The 23,289-nt window shown below is 42.1% G+C and overlaps 1 protein-coding gene across 1 annotated transcript in view; it reads right to left on the reverse strand.

Moving 5' to 3' along the window:
• DCC (DCC netrin 1 receptor) overlaps window positions 1–23,289 on the reverse strand; it is a gene marked incomplete at its 5' end in the record, with an annotated part of 1,142,764 nt that overhangs the window by 394,541 nt on the left and 724,934 nt on the right. The window contains 2 exons of the mRNA XM_083355563.1: window positions 12,129–12,249; window positions 20,467–20,621. Of these exons, the coding sequence (XP_083211689.1) occupies window positions 12,129–12,249; window positions 20,467–20,621 (276 nt within the window). The remainder of the gene's footprint in view (window positions 1–12,128; window positions 12,250–20,466; window positions 20,622–23,289) is intronic.

Below are 23,289 nucleotides of genomic sequence, written 5' to 3' on the forward strand. Positions count from 1 at the left end.
CTTTTTCTTTCTTTCTTTCTTTCTTTCTTTCTTTCTTTCTTTCTTTCTTTCTTTCTTTCTTTCTTTCTTTCTTTCTTTCTTTCTTTCTTTCTTTCTTTCTTTCTTTCTTTCTTTCTTTCTTTCTTTCTTTCTTTCTTTCTTTCTTTCTTTCTTTCTTTCTTTCTTTCTTTCTTTCTTTCTTTCTTTCTTTCTTTTTTATTAGTTTTCCAATACTACAATAGTATCTTTAAAAAGCAACGTGGTGTCCGGGTTACAATAGTTCCATTTCAGACAAATAGATATTATTACAAATCTCCAAATTATTGTAACCAGTACTTCCTCTCTCTTTTTTCCTTTAATACATACTATCTCTTATCTAAATTAACATACTTCTCATTGCTATCCATCAGTCATTAAATAGTTTTCCTATATTTATCAATACTTTAATATATTTTATATTTTAACATTCCATCTTTAAAACTTCAAACACCTTATATATTTTTCTAGCTTTAATTTTACATTCCACATATTAAAAATTAACCAAAATTTCTTCCATTTCAACATTTAATACATCCTCTCATATCCCTACATCCAAGTATATTAGTTACATTCTATCATTTTTAACATACATACATCTTAACCCATATCATTTAAAGAACTCAATATTTCAATCTTAGTATTCATACATCTGTATTTTTTATTTTATTTTTATTTTTTTTAAATTAGTCAGTATTTTTGTCTAAAGGTAAGGGGACGCGGTGGGTCAGTGGGTTAGGAGGCTGAGGTTGTAGATCTGAAGGTCGGCAGTTTGGCAGGTCGAATCCCGAGTGCTGCGTAACAGAGTGAGCGCCTGTTACTCGTCCCAGCTTCTGCCAACCTAGCAGTTCGAAAGCACGTAAAAATGCAAGTAGAAAAATAGGGACCACTCCGGTGGGAAGGTAACAGTGTTCCATGCGCCTTTGGGGTCTAGTCATGCCGGCCACATGACCACGGAGACGTCCTCGGACAAGTGCTGGCTCTTCGGCTTTGAAACGGAGATGAGCACCGGCCCCTAGAGTCGGAAACGACTAGCACGCATGTGCGGGGGAACCTTTACCTTTACCTTTATTTTTGTCTACTCATCAAAACAATCTCTCGTAATCCCAATATAATCCTGTCTATTTTGGTATTATTCAGGCCTCTTAAGAATGTCCGTATTTCCTGAAATATTTTTCTTTCCAACAATCTTATTAACATGAACCTGTTGAGAAACAGAGCCACAGGCACGTAGAGTTGAGGTTGAGAGCGACTGTCATGGTGAGATGCCTGCTAAACTATTCTATAGGAATGGTGAGATAGTAAGCTACCACTCCTAATCAAGACTTAACCTCTGTTTTCTGTTTCAGGATGCTGCTAACACCATACCGATTCCTCTTATGGGTTTCCCCAGAATAAGAGGCAAAGAATTACATTACATGAGAGTGAATGAAAAGCCTACTGGCAATTTTGCAATGACAAGGCTTACGGTGATCCTGCTACCGATCATAGAATCAAAGCAAACATCAAAGCACAGGTAGCATAGTGTGGATGGTGTAGATGTGTGTGCATGCATATTAAAGAGTGTATTAAATATTAATCCCATATACAGCACTGCAATAAAATTGTAATAATGTTTAAACATAAGTGGCAAGTGCATTTTGTCTAAATCTCACCAGCTTTGCATTCATTAGCCAGACTCCTGGAAAGTGGGAGTCAATTTACTTCTGAGTGAGCAATTGATTAGATTACTGTCTGCATGTGTTTCCGTGGCTGCGTTGCTTTTTCTCTCCTCTTTCTTCTTGTAATATTTTAATTTGTTGGAATTTCATGTTGCTTTATTTTTTATTGCATATTCTCCTTCCACCCTGGGATATTTTTTTAATAATGGAAAGTGGCTTTTGAAATCACACGCAAATAAAAGGACTAGCAATATCATCTTCTTTTTAAAAGGGAAGCTGAAATGCTAAGAACGTGTCACAGGTATTAGAAGTGAATGAACCTCATCATGGAATGGATCCTATTAACAAGAATTGATTCCAAGGACATATGCTCAACACTGGATACTATTTCAATTTAGAATCGAATATATAGTGAATTGGCTCTAATATTTATCATGGCCCCTATGCTTCTTGTCCCCTGGGCAAATGGGCTTCAAATTCTGAACTTTGATAATAATGATATGTGAAAGTTATTCCGGGAATCATGGAAAATGGCTTGCTCCAAAATGCAAGCAAAATTAGGGCAAGCAGGAGGTCCACTAATTTTATTACTTCCTTTTCTTTCCGCCCCCCCCCCCCCAGCATTGAAATACAAATGACAATCTCTCAGCCATTCTAGTGTCCATCTGCTGGCCAGCACTGCAGTGGAAGACAGTTTCCCAAATGGCTTTGATGGCTCATAGAATCTCTCTGAAATGTAAAGCAACAGCTTAATAAAATTCGACTCTTTTATGTTTAAATGTTCTGTCCTCAAAAACCTAAAAAGCTCTGGTGCAACAAGGATCCACAATGGGGGCAAGTGTGTACCATCATGACACAAATGAAGTGAATCATGTATTTGCATCATTTTGCACAAAATCAAATATGTACGGTCTGCCAATATAGGAGAAGGAGTAGCAGAACCTGGGGGAGGAGTGAAAAGGGGCATCAGCCTAGAATCCTTATGTAGCCACAACCAGACTAAGCCCAACCCTCCCCCCCTTGAATTCTATGGACTCTAACTCCATCTAACTCAAAATAGGTGCTAACTGTTAGTTGAGAAGATTCCTGTGCATAGACGAAGTAACAATTAATCTGTTTAATTGGATCTTCATGCATGGGTCTGTTATATTTTTTCCACTTGACAGCCCCCACCCTTTTGATTTTCTGTAAGGGCCTAAAAACCTGGTTCTGCCACTTGGTCTGAGGGCATGTCACCCAGGAGGTGGCTACTGCATTAAATAGAAGATCCCACTTCCACTCCATAGTATGTCCCCCCACCCCCATCTTAGCTATTTCTCTGATAATGCTATATTTATTGTCCTACAATTCTTTTGGAATACAGTTTTATCAAACTGTAAAGTGCCCAGAGTCACATGACAGTGAGATGGGCAGCATATAAATTAAATAAATAAATCAATTTTTAAAAAAAGTAATTTGTGTAATTTCACTTTTCAAACTACTCAGAATCTGTAAAATAGTAAATATGGTTACCATTGCCTGGAATGTATCAAAGATATGGTTTCAGGTTGTGTGAGTACCTGCCTCTGTGGGGAGCTGACAGCTTTAGCTGATGTGGATTCATTCATTCATTCCATTTGTTTTCTGCCCATCGCACCACAAGGCAACTTTTACAGACAGAACCCTAAGTTATTACCCATAAGTCAGAATAGGTAGCATATTCTGGGTAATAATAATAAATAATAATAAACCTTTATTGTCAAAGTACAACATGTGTACATTGAGATTAGCTGAGCCTCCCACCCCCCGTGCTCCCTCCCCAGAACACACAGTGACAACAAACCCTCATCCTACCACACCATGTGAACCAACTACACCACACACCGGCCTCCCAAGTCAATTCTGCAAAAGTTCACAGAGATTATATCCCATTCAAAAGCCTAACAGCCCATGGATAAAAGCTGTTTTTCAGCCTGTTGGTACGGCTGGCTATATTCCTATATCTCCTACCCGATGGTAGGAAAGTAAAGACTAGTATATGACTAGTATGTGAAGAGGTCTGAGGAGGGATAGCTACTCCCACTTGGATCTCTGGGAATGTCATTAAGATACATTTCCATGTTCTGAAAATTGGTAATAATCAACAGGTTTTCAAGGGTAAAATATGCTTTAAGAATGAAAGAGAGGGAGAAAAAAAATGAGATTCCTAGAAAGCTGAAGCCCACAGAAAATGGTGAACATTTATTTCTATATTCCCATAGCCTTGAAACATAAACCCGACCTCATTTTTAAAATGAGGCTTTTGGCCTTACTTGAAAAGATTTAGCATTCAATCATTTGGGATGAATTATCTCTGATGGTGCCTCTCCATACAGAGATCCATCTTCCACTAACACCTTCCTCCTAGCCTTTCATCAGATGTAATGATTGCAAGAAGGATAAGCCGGACACCACTCATAATACTATATCGAAAACTCATTAGGCTTTTATAAATATCCACCAAGAGCAAATGGGGACTTTAATAGGTTATTGTCTGGGCCTCAGCAGAAAGAGGATTGTCCTAGTTGCCAGGGGTAACTCCTTGTCTATGGCCCATGGACAAGGATGAACAGAACAGCTGTGGAGCCAGCATTTACATTGTGTGAGCAAGGGATGGTGCCCATTTATTGACAAAATTTTAAACAGGGAAGGCAGTGTTCTTCCTGTTGTGGTCAAACCCAGTGGCTCATTTCTATCTTTCTCTGCCTCCCCTCTGCCATCTGTGCAGGCTGTCATTTTCAACATCTCAGAGGAATCAGAGTGACATTGTATGGAGATCTGATTAAATTGCCAAGGGAAAGCAAATCCATCATTGATAGGGGCAGGGAATGGAGACCATTTACAATGGGATCTCTGTCACTTTTTAAGATTTGCCTTCGTTTCTGCTCACTTTCATTTTAGTCTAATGTCAAGCCATTAAAAATAGCCCATAAGCTCAAAGAACAGAAATTTAAACACTTAGACAGAGATGCTAATGAATTATATAGGTGGTTTGGTGTTTTTTTACAGATCTCAGAGGTGAATTAAATTGCATTATACCAGGGAGAGGGGGGAGGGCTGGTATTGGTGCGAAATACCATGAGTTGAACATGGAAATTCAGCTTTCTCATTAACAAATAAATAGGTAAATAAAATACCCTTACAACTTTAGATTGGCTACTAGTGAAATAGGATGTGGATTTGGTGGTTCTTAAGAGAAGTCTAGACAGCCTTCTGATCATTGGTGGTATGAAGAATTATTAATGCTATAATGTCAAGATGTTGAAATAGAGACTTTGGCAGGAAAGATATGTATAGACCTATTGTTATGACTGTAAGCCACCCATATGGTAAGATGGCCAGCTAATAAATTTTATAAATAAATAAAGATTGAAGAATGGAAGGATGAATGGGTGGATGGAGAGAGAGGAATAGAAAATGGAAGGGAAGGGAAGGGAAGGGAAGGGAAGAGAAGAGAAGAGAAGAGAAGAGAAGAGAAGAGAAGAGAAGAGAAGAGAAGAGAAGAGAAGAGAAGAGAAGAGAAGAGAAATTTTGACAATCCCAATTGGATTTTATAAGTGGTCCAAAACTAAGGAAATATACATTTGTGAATTGTGACATCTCTTATATATGGAATTCATAGACAGATGATATGCAGAAAGGTAATAGATAGGACGCATAGATAGATAGATAGATAGATAGATAGATAGATAGATAGATAGATAGATAGATAACTTGGAAATGGGAATGGGAATATCTGGGTGGATACAGAAATCCCATGAAGGGATCTACATTGCTCACCTGGGACAAAAGTGACACGGAAGCATCAATTTCTACACAAGAATGATTCCAACATCTGCATCCTCATTTTTTTCTCACAATCCAGAGTAATTCTACCTATATTTGTTTACTTCCACTCTATCAATAAAGTACTTTCTACCACATGGATGCTTCCAATTAAATATCAGCTGAATGACAGTAGTGAACTAGATACATGCTGTTGTGTAACATATGAATTCACAATCATGTTGCTAACAATCAAAGCAATGGATTGCATGGTTAGGACTGTGGGCTGACAATTGTCAGGCTTATGTTTGAGAGCCTGTGGCTGCTGTGTGGCAGGGTGAGCTCCCGTCACTCGCTCCAACTCCTGCTAACCCAGCAGTTCAAAAGTGAGTGCCCACAAATAGATAGATGGGTACCACTTTGGTGGGCAACTTAACAGGGACACGAAAGGAGCCCCCAATCAGGCATCCCCTGGGCAACAGAAATGTCACTGGCTCATCTTTTCAACCTGAAAGCACTTTGGTGTGTCTGACATGAATGGGATGGGGAACAAAGCACCATCCATGGAATGCTGTCGCAATGAAATGGGAGGAGAGAGAATCAATGTGATCAGCATAGATAAATTCAGTATCACTTCATAGATTTTTTTTATTAATACACGAGAGTTCAATACAGAGAACTGTCTACATCTAGCGTCTTTCCACACTATTTGACAACAACACATCTTGTGTTAAATGTCATAATACATGTCAAAAAGTATTTGCAACAGGACATCAGAATGCTGTCCATGTCACCTATGAACCGTCCCTCCAGAGGCTACTGCTCTCTGGTTTTGCCATGAATTTTGTTCCTGTTAAATGACTGCAATATAGTGTTCGTGGTCACAGATACCGATGAAGTAGCTAAATACAAGATTAGTGAACGAAACACATTGAATGAGTACATGGACATAAAAAGAGAAACACTATCACTAGATGGAATTCTCACAGGTTCAGAAGAACATTTGCAAAGGAGTCTCCAACAAGAGTACTCAATCTACTTTTTTGATCCACACATCACATACATTTGTTAAGGGAACACTTAACAATAGATAGTTGAAATGACTCAGATTATTTTCAGCATCCCTGTTCAAAAGCCTTTGGGTTGGGTTTGCATATACTGTACCTCTATTCCAAACAATGAGTTTGTTTAAACCTGGAGGAATAGTGAAAACAGCAGTGAATAGGAAGAGGAAGAAAGCAGAAAACCAGGTAAAGGTAGTCCTGAAATTATGACCACAGTTGGGTTCAGAATTTGTGTTGCTAAGCAAGGTGGTGGTTGAGCGAGTCTCACCTGATTTTATGACATTTTTTATTATTTATTTATTTATTAACTTAATTTATATACCGCCCTTCTCCCAGGGGACTCAGGGCGGTGAACAGGGCAATACATAAAAACTAAATACAAAAATTGAAATTATTAAAACATGATTAAACAATGCCCATAAATTAATACAAATTTAAAATTAAAGTCATTTATAAAAATCCCACCCCGTCCCATCAGGCAGCTTGTTTAAAGAGATGGGTTTTAAGATCGTGCCGGAAGGAGCGGAGATCGGGCGCCATCCGGAGCTCAACCGGAAGATGGTTCCATAAATCCGGTGCACCCACAGAGAACGCTCTCCCCCTGGGGGCCACCAGTCGGCATTCTTCGACCGGTGGCACCCTGAGGAGGCCCTCTCTGTGGGAGTATACTGGGCGGAGGGAAGTTGACGCCGGCTGCAGGTGCTCCCCAAGGTATTCTGGACCCATGCCATGAAGGGCTTTGTAGGTCATTACCAACACCTTGAACCTCACCCGGAAGACAACTGGTAACCAATGCAGCTCGCGGAGCAAAGGTGTAACATGGGAGTATCGGGAAACTCCCAGTACAACTCTCGCGGCTGCATTCTGTACCAGTTGGAGCCTCCGAGTGGTCTTCAAGGGTAGCCCCATGTAGAGAGCGTTGCAGTAATCAAGACGAGAGGTCACGAGCGCATGAGTGACCGTACGTAAGGCATCCCGGTCTAGATAGGGCCGCAACTGGCGCACCAGGCGAACCTGGGCGAAGGTCCCCCTAGTCACAGCTACAATATGGTCTTCTAAGGAGAGTTGTGAATCTAGGAGGACTCCCAAGTTGCGAGCCCTATCTACAGGAGGTAATAACTCACCCCCCATAATGAGGGGTGGGATATCCTGAATATACCGAGATGCCGGTACGCACAGCCACTCAGTCTTGTCAGGGTTGAGTCGAAGCCTGTTCCTCCCCATCCAGACCCGGACCGCCTCCAGGCAACGGGACATCACGTTGAGGGCATCACTGGGGTGGTTTGGGGTCGAAATGAAAAGTTGGGTATCATCAGCATACTGATGATACCCAACTCCAAAACCACGAATGATCTCACCCAGCAGTTTCATGTAGATGTTGAACAGGAGAGGCGAGAGGACCGACCCCTGAGGAACTCCACAAGCGAGAGGCCTCGCGGTCGACCTCTGCCCCCCTTCCAACACCGACTGCGAGCGTCCCAGGAGATAGGAGGAGAACCACTGAAAAACGGTGCCTCCCACTCTCAATCCCCTGAGATATCCCAGCAGGATACCATGGTCGATGGTATCGAAAGCCGCTGAGAGGTCTAATAGGACTAGAACAGAGGAATATCCCCTGTCCCGAGCCCTCCAGAGATCATTCACCAGCGCGACCAATGCCGTCTCCGTGCTGTACCCGGGCCTGAAGCCCGATTGGTACGGGTCTAGATAATCTGCTTCATCCAGGACCAGAGGGAGCTGATGCGCCACCACACTCTCAACAACCTTCGCAAGAAAGCGAAGGTTGGAGACCGGACGAAAGTTATTCAAAACAGCCGGGTCCAAGGCAGGCTTCTTGAGGGGAGGTCTTACCACCGCCTCTTTCAAGGCGGCGGGAAAACTACCCTCACTCAGAGAGGCAGACATAACTGCCTGGAACCAGCCTCGTGTCCCCTCCCGGGCTGTATAAACCAGCCAGGAAGGGCACGGGTCCAATAAACATGTGGTGGAGCTCAGCCTCCCCATGATCCTGTCCACTTCCTCCGGAGTTACAGGATCGAACTCCTCCCAGGTAACATTGACAAGACCGCTCGTGTCCTGATCGTCCGATACTGCCCAGTCGGAGTCCAAACCGGTCCGAATCCGAGCGATTTTGTCCGACAGATGTTGACTAAATTCCTCGGCACGCCCCTGCAAGGGTTCCTCACTCACCTCCTGATTAAGGAGGGAGAGGGTCACCCTAAACAGGGCGGCCGGGCGATTATCTGCGGACGCGATGAGGGCAGCGAACTAGTTAGACCTCGCTACCCTCATCGCTGCGAGATAAGACCTAATATGGGTTCTTAGTCGCAATCGGTCGGATTCAGATCGGCTGGACCTCCAAACGCTCTCTAGGCCCCATCTCCGACGCTTCATCTCCCAGAGCTCCGCGGAGAACCATGGAGCCCATTGGGATCTGCGCCGGGTCAGGGGCCGCAAGGGTACAACTCGGTCAAGTGCCTCCGTGGCCGTCCTTTCCCAGGCTTCCACTAAGGCATCTGCCGAGCTGTGAGCTGAGGAGGCAGGTGGGGACACCAGTGCTGCCTGGAACCTTTCAGGGTCCATTAAGTGCCTGGGGTGGAACCATCTAATTGGCTCAACAACCCCACGGTGGGGAGTGGCAAAACGGAAGACCAGCCGCAGGAGATGATGATCGGTCCATGACAGGGGCATAACAATTGGGGAGCCCCCACCAAGATCATCTAACCACCGACCAGATAAGAAAACCAAGTCAAGGGTGTGGCCTCCCTCATGAGTCGGTCCATGAATTACCTGCGTCAGGTCCATGGCCGTCATGGAAGCCATGAACTCCCGAGCTAACTCAGATGCTCCTCCCAGGGATGGTAGATTGAAGTCTCCCAAAACCATAAGTTTGGGAAACTCAATCACCAGCCCTGAGAGGATATCGAGAAGCTCAGGCAGGGCTGCTGCTGCGCGACTAGGCGAAAGGTACGCCAGCAGCAAGCCCAACTGCGTCCTAGGACCAAACCTCAATAAGAGAGATTCACACCCGACTATCTGAGGAACGGTGGCCTCCTGCGGACATAAGGTCTCCCTCATAACCACAGCCACTCCCCCACCCCTACCCTGAGTCCGAGGCCGGTGTAGCACCCGGAAGCCTGGTGGGCAAAGATCAACCAGGGGGATACCACCCTCTGGGCCCAACCAGGTTTCCATGATGCAGGCCAGGTCCGCATGCTCACCCTCGACCAGATCCCGGACGAGAAGAGCCTTGTTAGCAACGGACCTGGCATTCAGGTACACCAGCCGGAGCTCAGGTGGCTGCACATCCCCGCTCCCAGAACCTTGGGTCGAAGACAGAGGGTCGGAGCGCCTCACCGCTTGTAGATAGCGGAGAGGCCCTCCCGGAGGTCGATACGGCCCTCTGATCTTACACCTGCTGCCATTCCCTATCATCGTGGGAATTGGCAATCCCACGACCCGCTCCAGTGCTCCGGAGATGACTGACCCCGGCTATAGTTGTTAAGTGAATCACATGGTCCTAAGTGAATCCAGCTTCTTCTACTGACTTTGTCAGAAGCAGGCTGGGAAGTTTGCAAATGATGATCACATGGCCTGGGATACTGCAACCGTCATAAATACATGCTGGTTACCAAGCACCTGAGTTTCAATTACGTGAACATGGGGATGCTACAATGGTTGTAAGTGTGAGAACCTGTCATAATTCACTGTTTTCAGTGCGGTTATAATTTCAAATGGTTGCTAAATGAATGATTCTAAGGATTATGTCTATTATTATTATTATTACAGTATTTTCATTTTAATCAGTGTGTTCCTGCTTTTTTTAATCCTTCCTTTTCACTACTGTACTTTTCTAACTGCATATAAGACTCTGCAATCCAGTAATTATTGTTACTGAAGAATAGTGCATGCCGCATACATTTTTTTTCCTAGTTTCACCTGTCCCTCCTTCCAGAGCAATACTGAAACAACAGTCCAGTGCCAGAAAGCTTAAAATAACCTGATAATGCATTCTGTTTGAGCATCCTCAAATGATGTTTTTGTTCCAATGTAAAGTATTTTAATTATAGCTACCCATATGGAAATAAACAGTTTGCAACATGGATAATCAGGGCCATGAATGACATTATCTTCCATCAGGGATGTAAAAAAAATCTATTATATGCGTCTTTCCAAGAACAATTCTGTAATCCATCAAAAAAAGAGAAACTGCTATGGCACGAACAATCATGTACTTTATACCATATCAGTTGTCTCGAAATATTTTTAAACTCCAGCACTGCATAGAAAAATGTGTCTGCAGGCAAAAATATACATTTGGCAGCATGCGGAGGAAGAAAAGTATGCATTGGGAGTGTTCATGTAAACAACATTATGTATTAAGACTAGTTACATAAAATGAATATATAAGGATAAATTGTATGCAAGTGTACGTTGGGGAAAATGTATACAAACTAAAATATGTATTATGTAGGGCAAGTGATTTTTTTTTGCTTAAAAAAGATCACAATGCATTTGTTTGATAGATTAAATCTGGAGGAATGTCACACTGACACCAATTGGATATAGATTGGATTGGATGCACATTTTTGTTTTTCAGGTTTGTTTATCAAAATGTACTAGCCACTAAAGAGACAGAGAATTTTCCTGATTTTTCCACAAAGTATTGGGAAGTACCCAGCCTGGCAGGGAGTAGGATTCAAGTGCAGAATTAGCATGGAGTCACTGCACAAATGCCAAAGGACCAACCTTTGGAGCCTTATCTATTGGTTCCCAAGAGAAGTCTGCCAGTCTGGGGAGATTCCTGTAATTTAGACAGAACGTAATAAAGTAGTTGGGACAACACATTGGCTCAGTAGTTAAGACTCAAGCCCAGAGTCTTGTTGGCTGGAAAGCCAGCAGTCCAGGTTTGAGACCCAAGCACCACATGATGGGGTGAGCTCCCGTCCTCGTCCCAGCTACTGTCCACCTAGCAGTTCGAAAGCATGCAAATGCAAGTAGATAAATAGGTACCACTTCAACAGGAAGATAACAGTGCTCCATGACATCATGCTGGCCACATGACTATGGAAATGTGTTCAGACAGCTCTGGCTCAACGGCCTTGAAATGGAGATGAGAAGCCCCCCCCTCTATTGTCAGCAATAACTATTGTAGTAAAATCTGCAGGGACTGCTTTATAATAACATAGTTAGCTTGAACTCTACATGTATCGGTCTGGTTGTTTGGGGATGACACTAAGCTCCTGAAAAGTTCCTCGCAGGAGTCAGCAGGAAAAGTAAAAGCACCACTTAGACATGGATGTGTTTCTACTACCACCAGGGTGGGGGTTCTTCTCAAGGGAGATACTTTTTGTATCTATCTAACATATTCCATAGCTCTGATGAGCTCAGAGGTGTCTCACTTCCCTCTAAGGGCAATCCTAATGGCTTCCTCCTGAAGTAGAAATTGTTGACGCATGTCCTGAGTGATTACCCACCACTGTCATTGCAACCAACCAGCCTGTGAGTAAGAATGCTGCCATACATCAGAGGAAGGTGAGTATTTCAAAGCTCTGTTAATCACATAAATTGAAACAGGAAATTCTGAACATTCTTTGCAGCTTACCAGGTTCAGGGATGATTAGCTGTGCACTGGTTTGTGCATTCCCAGCTTCATTTTCAGCTATGCACTGGTAGAAGCCTTCATCTGATTTTACTAAGCCCAAGATCCGCAGATTGCTGCCTCCCTAAAGAGATAGACACAAGCCAAAGGGTTATCGTGGAGCCGTGGATTCCAGGAAAGGATCACATTAGGAACAACTTGCTTTGGGTATAGGTAGTCCTCGAATTGGGAGTAGAGTTTTTGTTGCTAAGCAAGATGGTTAAGTGAATCACATCTGATTTTACAACTATTTGTGTTAATCACCGCAGTTATCAAATTAATCAGGAAGTCATTTATTTATTTATATCCATTTATTTATTTCTATTCATTGATCGAATTTATATACCACCCATCTCACTGTCATGTGACTCAGTTGTTAAATGAATCCAGCTTCCCCCATTGAGTTTGCTTGTCAGACGTTGGCTGGGAAGGTTGCAGATAATTATAGCACTTAGACTTGTATACTACTTCACTCTCTAAGTGGTTTTCAGAGTCAACCTATTGCCCAAAACAATCTGGGTCCTCATTTTATTGACCTTGGAAGGATGGAAGGCTGAAACAACCTTGAGCCGGTCAGGATTGAACTCTAGGCTGTGGGCAGAGTTTGCCTGCAATACTGCATTCTAATCACTGCACCACCAGGGCTCAGTGGGACATTTCAACCACTGTGAATGCATGCCAGTTGCCAAGCACCTGAATTTTGATCACCTGAGCATGGGGATGGTGCAACAGTTGTAGGTCACTTTTTTAGTGATGTTGTAACTTCAATGGTTGCTAAACAAATGGTTGTAAGTTGAGGGCTACCTGTATGAGCTATCCAAAAGTGGATCAGACCTCCTCAGAACATATACTGTGGACTGTCCTTTGTAGAGTCACTTCAACAAAAGCTTGTCTGACCATTTCTACGGAATGTTCTAGCAATGGATTCCCAGGAACAGAAGGGGACAATTTTAATAATTATAATCTTTGTGCTTCCTTCCAATACTATTAATTTCTAGATACAAAATTCATTTTTAAATTTGTTTGTCAGGTTCAGCATTTGAGTATATATTCCTGCTCTTAGGTCTGCTCTTTCTTTGGCAGGCAAATCATTGTTACCTCAGAAATCAGGTCACCTTGTTGAATCTTTTTTTATCATGTGATCAATTGAATAATCAACATATAGAGCATAGAATCATAGAGCTGGAAGGGACCTCAGAGGTCTTCTGATCCAACCCCCTGCTCAAGGCAGGAAACTCTATACCATCCCAGACAAATGGTTATCCAGTCTATTTTTGAAAACCTCCACTGATAGAGCACCCATAACTCCAAGAGACAAACTATTCCATTGATTAATTGTTCTGTCAAAAAATTTCTCCTTAGCTCCAGGTTGAATCTCCCTCCAATGAACTTCCACACATTGCTTTTTGTCCTGTCCTCTAGTAGGGGAGAATAAGTCAATCTCCTCTACTCTGTGACTTCCCCTCAAGTATTGGAAGATAGTTGTCATGTCCCCCAATTTTTCTCTTTGATAGGCTGGACAAACCTAATTTCCTTAACTATACATTATACTTGAATTTCCAAAAAACTACTGTGAAATGGGATGGACCACTCATTTCCCCCTAAGTGGACTTTCCAATATATTGAGATAGCTGTCACATATCTAGAAGTGAATAATGAGCTTCAAAGTTAAGAGATGAGTTATGAGGAGCAGACTACATCTGTTGTATTTTAAGAGATTAGTGACTGACATTGTTTGTACTTGTCAGGAAGAAATTGTATTTTTCTCTCTGCTTCCATTTCTTCTATTTCTTTTACATTTTTATGCATTTTTATAGTTTGTTTTACTTTTTACTTTCTAATTGTGAGCTTTAATAAAATTATATGAAAAAAGGCGAGCTGTCATATATCCTTATTTTCTGAAATAATGTTGATTTCCTGATTTTTTTTCCTCAGGGAGATAAAGATGATTCATACCAAGCCCAGCTGGGCACCTGAGAAAAATGATAAAAATGATAATGATGTTTATATCTTTTATTTTCTGTATTTCCCCTTTTTAAAACAGCAGGCATTGTTATACGATGCTGTTTTTTTCTAAATTTTCTGGTATATCATAAGGGGTATCTCTAAACTATAGCTTAGCCCAGGATGTTTGTTAAAAAAGAAGAGGAAGAAGAAGAAGGAGGAGGAGGAGGAGGGAACATAGAAGAAGATAATAGCAAAATAAATAAAAAAATAAATTTAAACATTACTAATACATTACATCTTAATATATTCAGTGTGAGATTCCTAATTATAGAATAAGTTAATATTTCAAAGCCTGAGTTAACTTCATTCAGAAAACATTGAATGAGACAGATATATGCATATATGTACATGCATAATTATGTGTGTGTGTGTGTGTGTGTATTCCTTGATGAGACTAAAAATGCGAATCCCAGGCATATTAAAATTAGCAAACCAAAGGAACACTGGGATAGAACAAGAAAACTAACACAGTTTTCATTGTTAAAAGATCAAGCTTTCGTTGGCTAACTGCCAACATCGTCAGGATGAAAACTGGGTGGGGAGATCACATTTATACTGTCAGTGTTTCTGCGCTCCACTCATAGAGCGCGTCACCAGTCTGTTTGTTGCGGCTGGCCGTATTCCTTTGAACCGCTTCGCATCCATTTTTGGGGAATGCGGTTGTCCCTGAGTGTCTGTTGTCAAAAGTGGATTGTTATTCGTTCCATGTGTCATACCCATAGCCCTGGTCATTGCACGTGTTCTTATACCAGAATCTCTAGGTGGTTGTCTCTCTTCTTCCCTGTGTTCTATATATATATATAATACTTGTTAAGCATTCAGAATACACTTGCTTAGTCCCAGACACGGGACAAATCTTATTTCCTGTTTCAGCCTAACCCAAGGCCATCTACAGGCAGTAGCCACAGCAGTGGCAGCTCATATTTGTGTATTTTTTTTTGCTTGCTAACAAGGCTTGCTCCCTTTATTCTTTGTTAGCAAGCCAAAAAAAATTATATATATATATATATGTGTGTGTGTGTGTGTGTGTGTAAATTACACACACACACACACAGACACACAGACACACACACACACACACAGACACAGACACACACACACACATATATATAGCTGTATGCAACAAAATTTCATTTTAATGTATGCCAATTAGCCTACATTCCAATTAACAATAAAGTTATTATTCTATTCTATTCTATTCTATTCTATTCTATTCTATTCTATTCTATTCTATTCTATTCTATTCTATTCTATTCTATTCTATTCTATTCTATTCTACATGTACATATTTATTCATATGTATCTCCCCTTATCACTATCCTATAACTTTAATGAAATGTATATTTATTTAAACAAATGTGCTGACTCTTATTTGTTTACACTGATATAAAGTCAAGACTATGTTGTTAAAAGAACTTTTCTTTTCGACCCCAAACCACCCCAGTGATGCCCTCGACGTGATGTCCCGTTGCCTGGAGGCGGTTCGGGTCTGGATGGGGAGGAACAGACTCCAGCTCAACCCCGACAAGACTGAGTGGCTTTGCATATCTTCATCCCGGGTTTATTCGGACATTCCACCTCTAACTATGGGGGGTGAATTATTACCCCCCGTAGATAGGGCTCGCAACTTGGGGGTCCTCCTAGATTCACGGCTCACCTTGGAAGATCATATAGGAGCCGTGACTAGGGGGGCCTTTGCACAGGTTCGCCTGGTGCATCAGTTGCGGCCCTATCTTAGCCGGGATGATCTGTGCACGGTCACTCATGCGCTCGTGTCCTCTCGTCTGGACTACTGCAACGCTCTCTACATGGGGCTGCCCTTGAGGACCACTCGGAAGCTCCAACTGGTACAGAATGCAGCCGCGAGAGTGGTGTTGGGAGTCTCCCGATACTCCCACGTTACACCTCTGCTCCGTGAGCTGCATTGGTTGCCAGTTGTCTTCCGGGTGAGATTCAAGGTACTGGTAACGGTATTCAAAGCACTCCATGGCATGGGGCCGGAGTACCTCAGGGAACATCTGCTGCCGGCATCAAGCTCCCTGCGCCCTGTGCGTTCCCACAGAGAGGGCCTCCTCAGGGTGCCACCGATCAGAGAATGTCGATTGGTGGCCCCCAGGGGGAGATCCTTCTCTGTGGGCGCTCCGGAGCTGTGGAATCAGCTACCGGTAGAGCTCCGGATGGCGCCCGATCTTCGCTCCTTTCGCTGCGATCTCAAGACATTTTTGTTTGTACAAGCCGGCCTAGCCTGAGGGGGAGTGTTGGGGTTGTTTTATCTTTTGTTTTTTAATTTTTCTGGGGGTTTTTAGCGTTGTATTTATATTGTTTTTAACTAGGGCAATTGTTTAATCTGTTTTTAATGTTTGTATTGGTTATTTTATTCTGCCCTGTGAACCGCCCTGAGTCCTCAGGGAGAAGGGCGGTATATAAATGTTATTAAATTAAAAAAATTAAATTAAATTAATAATGCTGCAGAGCAGAAAATAACTCAAATTCCTTATATAGCACTTAAAATTGACATTAAAAGACATCTCCACTATCTTGCATAGGAGACATTTTTGCACTGTCAGAAGGTTCTTTATTTTCTTCTTGTTTTTTAAATATTCCTTCTGAGTAAGAAAAATTATTTGAAGGTCATTCTGTTCTATAACCTACAAAATTCTAAGTTGGCATCCTCTGCCATAAAACTTTGATTTCTAAAGTGAGAGCCGAAAAGAAAATAGAAGGTTTTGCTTGAAACTGCAGAATAAAATTCTAGGCTAGCAAACTTGCATTATCTGATTGTCTTTCTTATAAGCAATAACAATATATTTATGGTTAAGGTTGTATGGTCTTGAACGTTCCTACCACCAAACAGGTCTTTTCTGAAAATAAGGAGAAATGATTCCAAGCCATTTATAAATAAAAGGTGTTTGATTTAGATCATCATTGTCCATTTATTGACAAAACTGTATTGTGTCAGCAGATTAACGTCCTTATGTATGAGATGTGCTAGATCTCTCACAACTAAGTTGTTAAAAATGGGGAAAAATACTGTGTGGTCCTAATGTTTTAAGCCCCAGTAAGCTTCTTCTGGAATAAAAATAACATGCCGCATTTGTGAGTGCAGAGTTGTCACACAGGCATCCATTTACAATAGTAAAGGTAAAGGTTCCTCCTCACATGCCGGTGCTCATCTCCGTTTCAAAGCCGAAGAGCCAGCGCTTGTCCCTATTTTTCTACTTGCATTTTTATGTGCTTTCAAACTGCTAGGTTGGCAGAAGCTGGGACGAGTAACAGGCGCTCACTCTGCTACGCGGCACTCGGGATTTGACCCACCAAACTGCCGATCTTCTGATCGACGAGCTCAGCGTCCTAACCCACTGAGCCACCGCGTCCCACCCATTTACAATACTGAATATTAATTTTTGATTTAGCAGTTCTCTTGAACATATTACAGATGTTCTGTTTCCGTGAGCTTCCTTTCTGAGATATGTGTGTATATGTTATTTGATAAACTCTCAATTTTCATAAAATGATGGGCCTTTTCTACAACAGCACAGTTGCAGTCACTGATAATGTTACCTAGTTGGGTAATGAAGCATCTGCAAGAAAACAACCAAGCTCAGAAACCACCAAGGACCCCACAGATCAAAGTAACATAGTTCCATCTGTGGGGTTCTTGGTGATCTCTGAGCTTGGTTATTTTTCTTGCAGATGTTTCATTACCCAACTAGGTAATATCCTCAGTGCTAGCCAGAAAACAACCAGGCTCAGAGAGCACCAAGAACCCAATAGTTTAATTCTGAACTAAAAATACTCTTTACAGTTTTTGACAGGACATTTTTTTGGTCACAGAACGCCCAGAACAGAGTTCCGGCACCTTTTTTGGGTGGAACCATGTAGGGTAGGTAAGGCGGGTTGTATGACGTGTGTGAGTTCCGGCACTTTTTTTTTTTTTTACAAAAAAAGCACTGGTTTTTTATTTCAACCTCATTTTTCTCTGAAGATGCATCAAGGCCTCACATTAAAAAAAATCCAAATCTTTCTATAGTGATAATGTTCTTACACTATTTCTGATTAGGACAGGCTACAAATTTATAGTGCTGAATAACTTCTTTGACAATTTTTCTCTGTTTTCTTGGGAACCTGATGTACCCTTGAATTTTATGTATTTCATATTTAAGGCCATCAAAGGCAGGTAAGTTAAAGGTAAGGGTTCCCCCACACATGCGTGCTAGTTGTTTCTGACTCTAGGGGCCGGTGGTCATCTCCGTTTCAAAGCCAAAGAGCCAGCACTTGTCTGAGGACGTCTCCGTGGTCATGTGGCCGGCATGACTAGGTTGGCAGAAGCTGGGACGAGTAACAGGCGCTCACTCTGTTACGCGGCACTCGGGATTCGACCCCCCAAAATGCCGACCTTCTGATTGACAAGCTCAGCATCCTAACCCACTGAGCCACCGCGTCCCTTCAAAGGCAGAGGCTTCCATAAAGAAAAACATATTGTTCACAGATATATTTTACAGTGCTTTCTCTGGTCTGAAATGATAGTTCATTCCAATGGACCCTGTCAGTGCTCACTGGTATGAGGATATCATGGAATCTTGTACAAGAGTTTACAAGAATTTAACTGCAAACAACCAGATTTCTTCTTACAGAAGTCAAAGTATAACAGTTCAGAACTGAAGACATCTTTAAACCTCCTGGCCTCAAGGACTCCCTTCTGCCCTGGTTTTAGATTTAAACATGAAAATCACTACTACACCGTTTGATAACTATTGGACCTGTAGGAGATTGAAAATGGGGAATTCATGTTTTCTTTCTTCTATTGTCCTCCTGACAGGAAATTTTCTTCAAAGGTATAGTTTTTATAGGGAAGAAGTTCATTTTGGCTTGTTAAAAAGTGCATGTTCAGTACAAAAGACCCCTATTTTTTAACATATAACTAAAGGAGGAAGCAAAATCAGAATGTGACTGCTTGGCACGGTAGTTCTGTGTCTCCTTTATGTAAGGCAGTGTTTCTCAGAATAACAAAGTTGGAAGGAATCTTGGAGGTTTCAAGTCTAACCAGAACAAGGAGAAGACTCCATACTATTACAAAAATGTGGACGTGCAATCTCTTCTTAAAAACCTCCAATGATGGCACACCTTCTGGAGACAAGCCATTCCAGTGGTTAATTGTTCTCATTATAAGGAAATTTCTCCTTAGTTCTAAGGGTTTTCTTTGATTAGTTTCCATCCAAACCTCAACAACTTTAAGATATGTGGACTTCAACTCCCAGAATTTTTGGCATGCTGGCTGGGGAATTCTGGATATTGAAGACCACACATCTTACTGAGGTTGAAAAACACTCATTTATCTGTAAGCTGTCTGGTGAGGTCAAAGATACTGAGTTTAGCAGGTCATGGCTGAGGAGAAATCTCTGAATAAAGTACATTTTGAATAGGGCTCAGTACAAATAAGATATGGTTACTTCATTGCCTTAAACATATGTCAGAATTGGAAGGATATTATTGGAATGATTTTTTTTTCAAGGAGTACTAAAATGTTATTGACTCTCTCACTTAACCTACATTAAGTGAGTAGATCTGTTTTGGTCTATAAATCTAGCTGAAATGTAGCACAGTGCTATGATATCATTACTCCTAATAGATGATGACTAATTAAAATCACTCATCTAGAAGAAAAAATTCAGCTATTAGAAAAGAGCAAGAGTGACTAAAAAAAATAGAGGGTCATGGGCGAAATGGTTTTCACCTTTTTCCTCTCCATCCTTACTTTCAAAACAATAATTTAATCTGTGTGCCTTATTACATTATTAGCTAAGCGCTAATAATGAAATCCTAGTTATAGTACCACAAAAAGAACAACAACCCAGATTCACTGGAACCATTTTACAATCTAGATCAGGGGTGTCAAACTCAATTTCATTGAGGGCTGCATCAGCGTTGTGGTTGCCCTCAAGGGACCAGGTGGGTGTGGCCTGGGTGGGCGTGGCCTACTGGGTGGGCATGGCTAGAGTGCGTATGGCCTACTGGGTGGGCATGGCCAGCTCTACATCGTTCGCATCAAGGGTGCCTATGGGGGCCTGGGCAGGAGCGGGACAGATCTGAGGGTCTCTGGCAGAAGGAGGGTCTCTGGGCCAGGGCCAAGGCAGTGGGGGCCGTTCCCTCACTGTTTCCAGGATGGCTTCGCAGGCCACATGAAACCACTTTGCGGGCCAGATCCAGCCCCCGGGCCTTGTGTTTGAAATGTCTGATCTAGATAGTAGCTGTTGAACTGGTTTCGCAAGCTGTAATAACAAGTAGTGATAATTACCACTATCTGAAAATAATCACTAGGAATGACAACTTCTCCATTCTTGATCCACTGTACTGAAGGGGCTGGTTTTCCGGAGACAGCACATTCAAACTCGATGTCCATACTTTCATAGGCATAGAGATTTGAAGGGTGAGTGATAAACCACGGAGGAACTGCAAGAACAAAGAGAAAGAGAAGTCAAGGTGGGAATGAAAGATGCTTTCAGAAAACAGTTATGCAATTATTTATCTATGACAAATCCTCAGCTACCAGACAAAACCTGGTCAGTTGATCAAACTTGGATGATTAAGGTGTTGGCCTAGATACCAGTAGACTGTGAATTCTAGTCCTACCTTAGGCATGAAAGCCGGGTGGATAACTTTGGCCAATCAACTGGAGATAATGAGTTCTAGTCCCACCTTAGATATGAAAGCCAACTGGGTGACTTTGTGACAATCACCAAGAGACTGTGAGTTCTAGTCCCACCTCAGGCAGGAAAGCTAGCTGAGTGTATTTGGGCCAGTCACCCTCTCTTGGCCAAACCCACCTTAGAGGGTTGTTGTAGTCGGAAAAATAGGAGGAAGAAGGAGTATTAGGTATGTTCATCACCTTGAGTTATTTATAAAAATAATAAAGGATACACACACACACACACACACACATATACACACACTGTCCAATTCCATAGTATTGTAAAATATAGTCTTTTACTTAACCTATGATTGGCTTTACCAAATAAACCAATATAAGCAACATTTTTCCAAGCCTGCAGGAAGAAGATGTAAGCCAAATGATCTTTTCAGAGGACAAATTCTTATTAAGCTGGCAATTATCTGTTGTCTTGTATTACTATAATGTATTAACACTTTTCCTGTATAGTATGTGATATGCTAATTTAATTTAATTTCATCATTATCATAATACTAGTTATAGTATGATAGAAATTTGCAATTCAAGGGAAACTGCTAATAACATCACATTTCTAATGAGTTTTTCTATCATCAAAAAAGATGGGAGGTGGAGGGAATCCGTCCTGTTCGTCAGCTTTCAACAAGGGAACAATATTCATTATTTTGAATATTCATAGTTGCGAGAAAGCCAGATTAGATTTTTAATTTTCAGGATAGCATCCATGGCTTGCTTTTTGACATGGAAAATGCAATTGTGTTTCTGAAGCAGCCATGTGTAATGTCTGAATAATACGGTTTTTACACTTGTATCAATACAAGCAGGAATTATCTAATAGAATATGCATGTTGCAAAATTATCAGACCTATAGATCATTATATTTATCTTGCACTTATTGATAGCTAGAGTCAGTTTGAGGTAGTGGCTAAAGCATATGATCACCATTTGTGAGCTTCCCAACCGGCTTCTGACAAGCAAAGTCAATGCATGAAGCTGGATTCCTTAACAACTTCATGATTCACTTAACAAGTGCAGTGATTTGCGTAACAGCCATGGCAAAAAAAAAAAAAAGATCATAAATTTGGGCAGTACTCACTTAACCACAGTCTAGTTGAACAACATAAATTCTGGTCCCAATTGTGATTGTAAGTGCTCAATTTAAAAAAGTTCATTTAGTAATCATTCAAAGTGATGGCTGACTCAGGAATTCTGGGAGTTGAAGTCCACAAATTATAAAAGGGCCATTGTTCCCCCCCCGGGTTAAAATATCAAGCCCCAAACTGGGAGACCATAAACTCTAATCCCGCCTTAGGTATGAAAGTCAGCTGGGTGATCATGGGCCAGTCACTCTCTCTGTCAACCCTAAGAGGATTTTGTTGCTCAGTCACTAGGTCTTGCCCAGCTCTTAATGACCATCTAAACCAGGGCTTTTCAACCAGTGGTGCGGGTACCACCTGTGGTACATTGGCACCTGGCAGGTGGTACGCAACTATCCTAGAAAAGTGGTAGCGGGGGAGGGGAATGAGCTGAACCGGTGACAGCACCGCACAAGCCTGAGCAAGATGGCTGGAGCTGCAGGGCTGTCAGGACTCAGTGGAAGCACCAGGATCAGCTCCAGGCTTCAGCTGGAGCTCGGCGCTGATCCTGGTGCTTCTGCTGAGCCCAGAAGAAGTGCCGATCAGCTGGAATGTTGCAGCATCTCCAAGGTCTTGTGATTTACATTCAGATGCTTGGCAACTGATTCATATTTATGACGGTCACAGCATCCCAGGGTCATGTGAAGTGACCAAAACCTGCTGCAACCACCCAGCAGACAGGGGGAATAAAAACCAAACACCCCCCTACTCCACCCCCGCTGCCAATCCTCAACAGAAATGCTCCCAACAATGAAAACCTCGGACAGGCAGAAGAGCGCTGCCGGGTAGGCAGACAGGTATCTTGCTCGGCTGAGGCTTGGGGGGCACTTTTTTCAGTGCCATTGTAACTTCAAACAGTCACTAAGCCAACTGTTGTAAGTCGAGGACTATCTGTACTTCATCACTTTTTTCCCTTTTTTTTTTTTGGTCATCAGGTTTTTGACACCTTGCTAGGCGACTGGTGCTACTCGGATGTTGCCATATCCTAAAAGTGGTACAATGGGTGAAAAGGTTGAAAAGCCCTGCTCTAAACCCTCCACCCAAACCCATATTCATTGCATCAATGACACTATCTAACCATTTCATCCCCTGCCATCCCCTTCTCCTTTTGCCTTCCATCTTTCCCAGCATCCTAGTCTTTTCCAAGGAGTCCTCTCTTCTCATTTGGTGAGCAAGTGTTGTACCTTCAGCTTCAGTATCTCTCCTTCCAAAGAATAGACAGGGTTGATTTCCTTTAGGATAGCCCTAGGAAGGAGCCAATGGCAAGTCATTTCTGAAAAACCTTGCCAAAAGAAAC

The sequence above is a fragment of the Vipera ursinii genome (genome assembly GCF_947247035.1).
Source record: "Vipera ursinii genome assembly, chromosome: 2".
Lineage (NCBI taxonomy): Eukaryota > Metazoa > Chordata > Lepidosauria > Squamata > Viperidae > Vipera > Vipera ursinii.